Source organism: Neoarius graeffei, chromosome 10 (genome assembly GCF_027579695.1).
Source record: "Neoarius graeffei isolate fNeoGra1 chromosome 10, fNeoGra1.pri, whole genome shotgun sequence".
Classification (NCBI taxonomy): domain Eukaryota; kingdom Metazoa; phylum Chordata; class Actinopteri; order Siluriformes; family Ariidae; genus Neoarius; species Neoarius graeffei.
The window spans coordinates 62,108,882-62,116,411 of NC_083578.1; the positions used below are offsets into that span (position 1 = coordinate 62,108,882).

General features: G+C 41.2%; 1 protein-coding gene across 1 annotated transcript; it reads left to right on the top strand.

Annotated features, from left to right (window-relative positions):
- Positions 1–732: 732 nt before the first annotated feature.
- Positions 733–2,112, top strand: gpr61 (G protein-coupled receptor 61). Its single transcript, XM_060930840.1, has one exon. The coding sequence runs from the start codon at positions 733–735 to the stop codon at positions 2,110–2,112; it is 1,380 nt and encodes a 459-aa protein (XP_060786823.1).
- Positions 2,113–7,530: the final 5,418 nt, after the last annotated feature.

Consider the following 7,530-nt stretch of genomic DNA (forward strand, 5'->3'; position numbering starts at 1 on the left):
TGATTGTTAAAAATGATGCAATCAGATCAACTCTCTATACTTCCATATATATATATATATATATATATATATATATATATATATATATATATATATATGGAAGTATAGAGAGTTGATCTGATTGCATCATTTTTAACAATCAGATGCTTGTAGCCAGAAAAGAGTACACAAACGTCAGAGTGCCCTGAATTTGAGACTCCATGTCCCCATCTCCCAGACAAATACGGTACATTTTGCAGTATTTTCAAAGTAGCCTTATTGCATGCTTTCCTGTAGTAGTCAATGTTCCTTTTCATTAATGCAAGACAAAAAAAAAAAAAAATCTCGGAATTATTCTCAAGCTAAGCCCATGTTGCTAATGGAAAAGAGTTGTGTGTGTGTATAAAGAGCAAATACTCATCCAATTCAATATGAATATCAGCATCTTTTCTTTTATTCTTTAGGCAAAGCACTTCCAGTCAGCTACTGGACATTGAGTAGGATGGAGTCTCTGCCAGCATGGGGGCAGACCCAAAACGATGCTTGGAAATGAGGTAACCAGGTGTACCAAGACAAATCTATGGCATACTTCAAACTCTAAGCTAAATCTCAAGCTTAAACTCCATCATCATGCCATTATACTAATAATACAGACTTTGTTAAGCCCTCTACTTGGGCTTGTCTCAGGTAAAGGAGGATGGGTGATAGGCCCATGAATGTAATTTTTGACCAAACACCTCATCCCATCCTCACATGGATCCTTCTGCCTCCCTCCACATGCCGAAGAACTTCACAAGCCACAGTCAGCTCAGTAGTGGCTGGGTCAATGGCTCTGGAGTGTCTCTAACCAATGATGGAACTCTCTTCCACATGCTGGCCCTCTGCACCATGGTCTTGATGGACATCCTGGCTGTGGTAGGCAACCTGACCATAATGGCAGTCATTGCCAGGGCACCGCGCCTGCACAAGTTCATCTTTGTTTTCCACCTGTGTCTGGTGGATCTCTTGGCTGCTCTAGTGCTAATGCCTCTGGGGATGTTGACCGAGCAGGTGTTCTTTAATGAAACTGTGTGTCAGGCATACCTGTGCTTGAGTGTTGGCCTCATCAGTGCCACCATCCTCACCATCTCGGCCATCAATGTGGAGCGGTACTACTACATTGTGCACCCGATGCGTTATGAGGTTAAAATGACCATTGGTCTGGTAGTTTCTGTTCTTGTTGCCATATGGATCAAAGCAACACTCATGGCTGCTCTTGCCTTGCTGGGATGGACACTGCAAAGGGAGGAGGAAGTGCAGTCAAACCTGGTGTTGGAACCTAGATGCTGCTCTTTGCATTCAATGAATAGAGGGCCCCACCGCTTGGTTTTTATGCTCCTCTTTGCACTCATATACTTCCTCTGTCCGGTATTTATCATTCTTGTGGTTTACTGTAACATGTTCAAGGTAGCCAGAGTAGCTGCTATGCAACCAGGTCCTGTGCCTACGTGGGTGGAGACTCCACGGCCTCGTTCAGACTCTTTAAGCAGTCGTTCTAGCACAGCAGCAAGTCTCGCAACAACTCGCAACACACCTCAGAGGACATTTGGTGGTGGGAAGGCGGCAGTCGTACTGGTGGCTGTTGGGGGTCAGTTCCTAGGTTGCTGGCTCCCCTATTTCTCTTTTCACCTCTACTCGGCCATTATTGCCTCCTCTCCTGCCACTCTGGCTCAAATAGAAGACGTGGTCACTTGGATAGGTTACTTCTGCTTCACCTCCAATCCCATTTTCTACGGCTGTCTGAACCGGCAGATCCGTGAGGAGTTGGCGAGAAATGTGGCATGCGTCTTTAAGTGGGGGCGGCCACATGAGGAGGAAGAGCAGTTGCCCAGCAGAGAGGCTTCTATCGAAGAGAACTTCCTCCAGTTCCTCCAGGGCACTGGTTGTAACCTGGGGCCCAGGAACTCACAAAGCATCTCTGTCCCCCAGAAGGATGACGAGGACACTCTTTCTGCTCATCACAGACCTTCGGTTGACTTCCACATCCCCGGACAAATCATGGAAGAGACATCAGAATTCATTGATCAGCAGCAGCTGAATGATCTCAATATAACAGGCAACTGTTTCAAAACAATGTCTGAGCTGCAGGGTTAATATTTACAGAATATTTATGGAATATATGTCTTTTATTGTTAGAATAATTTGTTGTGCATTCTTTTTGATAACCTGCCTGATACTTTGTATTTGGGGATAAGGCTAATGTTTGATTTTTAGGATTAAATTTTATGGAATGCATTCTGGCAGAACTCAGATTATATACAACAGTTGCTCTGCGTGGGATCGACAAGAAATGATCTCACCACTGCAACTATTTACTAATCCTTTATTTTTTCAGTCTACCAGTTATGAGAATAAGAGAGGTTGCCTGTTACAGGAACAAGCCATTTTTTAATTAGGCCTGCTACTATGGCATTAGGAGTGTGAATTGACCCACAAGACTATCAAAGGTGGCATGATGTGTACCTGTCGGTTACACTGTAATGCAGGTTTACAGTTTCTACATGTATGAACAGGTGTATAAACTATGGTGTCCTAGAAAGTCCCAGATACCGAGGTTTATGCAACTATGGTATAAATGCAACATGACCCATAAAGTTTTTTTAATGAAGGAAAATATATGGAGTTCAGGTCTTTGGCTATATAAAGAGAGACACATTTTGTAATTGAAAAAACAAAACAAAACAGGGATTGCCCTCGAACTCACATACTTTCTGCACCTTGTAACATGACAAGCACAGTATCCTCTGAGTTTTATGAAGCACCTGATTATCAGAATAATGTAAGTATCAGATAACTGGGTCAAATAGGGTTAGTTGGGAACATGGTTACTATAAATGCCCTCCAAGATTTTATTTAGCTTTATAAAAAAAAAAACAGGTCTGAGAAGTAAATACAATTTGTCTTTCAGCCTAATTTCCTCGTCAGATTCTCATATCAGAAACAAGTTACAGGCCTTTATGATCAAAGGAGGCCATTTTGTTTAAACATAGCAGTCAGGTACAATGTGTCAGACTGGTTAGTTTCTCACTTTAAGGAGTACAGTGCTATGAAGAAAAACAGATCACATGAATATTTGACTTGTGATGTGTGCAGCCATCATTAAAAAAAATCCTGCTGTTGAAGAGTCAAATGCCAATGGTCTTATAAGGTGAGCAGTATTGTAGCCTGGGTTTATTAGATCGTTCTTCTGATTGTGAACAGACACTGCCAATGTCCGGTTATTTAAGGGTAAACCTGACTCTGATCCCAGAATTACAGAAATGTTGAATTAGAAGTATCAAGTTCTTGTGGCTACAGTACACAATAAAGGCAATACTTACGCAAATTGATAAGTGCTTTTGCCCTCCTTTAACATTAAGAGATATCATTTTCTTCCTACGAGTCTTCTTTTTAACTTCCTTCCTTCCTTTTTTGACCTTATAGCAAGGGCTCTTAAACATAAACTGCCTTTCAGATTTTTCAAGTGTAGATCGTAAAAAGAATTTTCCTTGACCACCCAATTATTTTTGTTTAATGGACCGAAAGCTACTGAATTCGAATCACAGACTTCCAATTTTATTTTATTTTTTTAATGGAATAATTAATGAATTTCGAGGGGCGGCACGGTGGTGTAGTGGTTAGTGCTGTCGCCTCACAGCAAGAAGGTCCGGGTTCGATCCCCGTGGCCAGCGAGGGCCTTTCTGTGCGGAGTTTGCATGTTGTCCGTGTGGGTTTCCTCCGGGTGCTCCAGTTTCCCCCACAGTCCAAAGACATGCAGGTTAGGTTAACTGGTGGCTTTAAATTGACTGTAGGTGTGAGTGTGAATGGTTGTCTGTGTCTATGTGTCAGCCCTGTGATGACCTGGCGACTTGTCCAGGGTGTACCCTGCCTTTCGCCCGTAGTCAGCTGGGATAGGCTCCAGCTTGCCTGCGACCCTGTAGAACAGGATAAAGCGGCTAGAGATAATGAGATGAGATGAATTTAGAGCCGTGTGGCCCTAAATTCGCCACTATTTTTTCCTGCTTCACCATGACCCAATTCAAGACACTACATTATGCATCACATGGTGGGCTTTCCCCGTTCACTGAAGACATTGTGGGATACAAATTTGAAACAGGAGAGAAAAATGGAAGATGTGAGTGTGCAAATGAAATGTGAAAGACTGACTACAGTAACGGAAAGCAAGAAGAAAAGACGTTATGTTGCGAAGGAAAGGAAATGCAGGACCAAACCTAATAAATATCGGTGGTCAGCGAGCACCTCGGTGTGATCAGCTGTTCGTTTAGCGACAGAATGATGTAACTGTCAGCGCACGGTCAAGGTAAACCTGTAGATGGCAGTAATGCAACACTGGATGCCAGCTGCCATAAAACCCAAAAGAAGAAGGAAAAGAAGAAACAGGTAAACCTGCGCATGCACATACGGACTTCATCTGTCTGCTTGACTGCGTGAAGCGAGCAATTTCATGCACATTACAACCCCAATTCCAAAAAAGTTGGGGCACTGTGGAAAACATGAATAAAAACTGAATGTGAAGATTTGCTAATCATGGAAACCCTATATTTCATTGAAAATAGTACAAAGACAACATATCAAACGTTGAAACTGAGACACGTTATTGTTTTTTGAAAAATATATACTCATTTTGAATTTGATATCAGCAACATGTATCAAAAATGTTGGGACGGGGCGTGTTTACCACTGTATTGCATCACCTCTACTTTTATCAACACTGTAAACGTTTGGGAACTGAGGAGACCTATTGCTGTAGTTTTGAAAGAGAAATGTCATCCCATTCTTGCCTGATATAAAATTTCATTTGCTCAATCGTTCGGGGTCTCCTTTGTCGTATTTTCCACTTCATAATGCACCAAATGTTTTAAATAGGAGACAGGTCTGGACTGCAGGCAGGCCAGTTTAGCACCTGGACTCTTATACTACGGAGCCATGCAGTTTTAATATGTGCAGAAAGCGGTTTGGCATTGTCTTGCTGAAAGAAAAGAGGCCTTCCCTGAAAAAGATTTTGTCTGGATGGCAGTATATTGCTCTGAAACATGTAGATATCATTCAGCATCAATGACGCCTTCCCAGATGTACAAGCTACCCATATCACATGCACCCTCATACCATCACAGATGCTGAATTTTGAACTGTGCACTGATAATAATCCAGATGGTCCCTCTCCTCTTTAGCCTGGAGGACATGGTGTCCATGATTTCTTTTTTAAGATTTTTTTTTGGGTTTTTTGCACCTTTATTGGATAGGACAGTGTAGAGACAAGAAATGAGCGGGAGAGAGAGACGGGGAGGGATGGGGAAATGACCTCGGGCCGGAATCAAACCTGGGTCCCCGGATTTATGGTATGACGCCTTATCCACCTGAGCCACGACGCCCCCGGTGTCCATGATTTCTAAAAAGAATTTCTACTTTTGATTCATCAGATCTCGGGACAATTTTCCATTTTGCCTCAGACCATCTTAAAAGAGCTCAGGCCCAGAGAAGGTGGCGGTGTTTCTGGATATTGTTTATATCTGGTTTTAACTTGCATTTGTGGATGCAGTCATGAACTGTTTTCACAGATGATGGTTTTCTGAAGTGTTCCTGAGCCCATACAGTGATTTCCGCTACAGACACGTGTCTGCTTTTAATGCAGTGTCGCCTGAGGGCCTGAAGATCACAGGCATCCAATGTCTGTATGCAAGAAACAAGGCTGAAAACTGAGTTCTCCAGATTCTCTGAATCTTTTAATGATATTATAGACCATAGATGATGTGATCCCCAAATTCTTTGCAATTTTACATTGAGGAACATTATTCTTAAATTGTTGCACTGTTTGCCCTCGCAGTCTTTCATAAAGCGTTGAACCCATCCCCATCTTTACTTCTGAAAGACTCCACCTCTCTGGGATGCTTTTTTTTTATATCCAGTCATGTTACTGACCTGTTGCCAATTAACCAAATTAGTTTTTTTAAGCATTACACAACTTTTTCAGTCTTTTGTTGCCCCTGTCCCAACTTTTCTGAAAAGTGTTGCTGACATCAAATTCAAAATGAGCATATATTTTTCAAAAAACAATAAAATTTCTCAGTTTCAACATTTGATATGTTGTCTTTGTACTATTTTCAATTAAATATAGAGCTTCCATGATTTGCAAATCTTTGCATTCTGTTTTTATTTATGTTTTACACAGTGTCCCAACCTTTTTGGAATTGGAGTTGTATTTGCGAGAGAATCCCCTCAAATTAAATAACTTCCCAGCCACAGAATGGCCTGATATTTTGCGATATATTACAGAAATAAACATATATCACTATGACCAAATTTCAGAGGGAAATAAATTTCACCTATTTTATGAAATCGAAAGGCTGTCTAGCTTTAATCTTTTCAGGCAAACGACCTCAAATGGACATGACTTTTCTGTGACCCCAAATCCTTAACCACCCCACTTTACTGTGGTGTGTTTAACATTAGTACTCAATAACAGTTTAGAATAGTACACAAGTATGCAATTTAAAGTGCCATTCCACCATTGGATGTATTCTTTGGCATAAAATACAATATATTTTGACAACGTATATAAATGGTATCACTAGATAGAGAAATCTTTTAGCTTCAAAATGATATACAGTGGTGCTTGAAAGTTTGTGAACCCTTTAGAATTTTCTATATTTCTGCATAAATATGACCTAAAACATCATCAGATTTTCACACAAGTCCTAAAAGTAGATAAAGAGAACCCAGTTAAACAAATGAGACAAAAATATTATACTTGGTCATTTATTTATTGAGGAAAATGATCCAATAATCTCCTCTTTTCTTTCATTCATTCATTTTACAAATAAATACTTGAAATAGTGCGGCACGGTGGTGTAGTGGTTAGCGCTGTTGCCTCACAGCAAGAAGGTCCTGGTTTGAGCCCCGTGGCCGCCGAGGGCCTTTCTGTGTGGAGTTTGCATGTTGTCCGCGTGGGTTTCCTCCGGGTGCTCCGGTTTCCCCCACAGTCCAAAGACATGCAGGTTAGGTTAACTGGTGACTCTAAATTGACCGTAGGTGTGAATGTGAGTGTGAATGGTTGTCTGTGTCTATGTGTCAGCCCTGTGATGACCTGGCGACTTGTCCAGGGTGTACCCCGCCTTTCGCCCGTAGTCAGCTGGGATAGGCTCCAGCTTGCCTGCGACCCTGTAGAACAGGATAAAGCGGCTACAGATAATGAGATGAGAATATTTGAAATATCACAGATTTTGTGTGCTAATAGTTTGAAATGTTACAGGGAATCACTTTCAGACAAATCACATTTAAATTAATAGGTCCATGTTATTTTACTCTTTTCACTATGCTGACATGCAGCACTAATATACAATATGCTGTAGTTCAACAATAAAAATGGACAAATTTGTCCATACTGCCACTAAACAAACTAGTGGTTTGTCTCAAATGGCAAACTTATATACTACTTTAGACTGTTATTGAGTGCTAATGTTAAATGTGTGTCTGTGTGTGTGTGTGTGTGTGTGTGTGTGTGTGTGTGTGTGT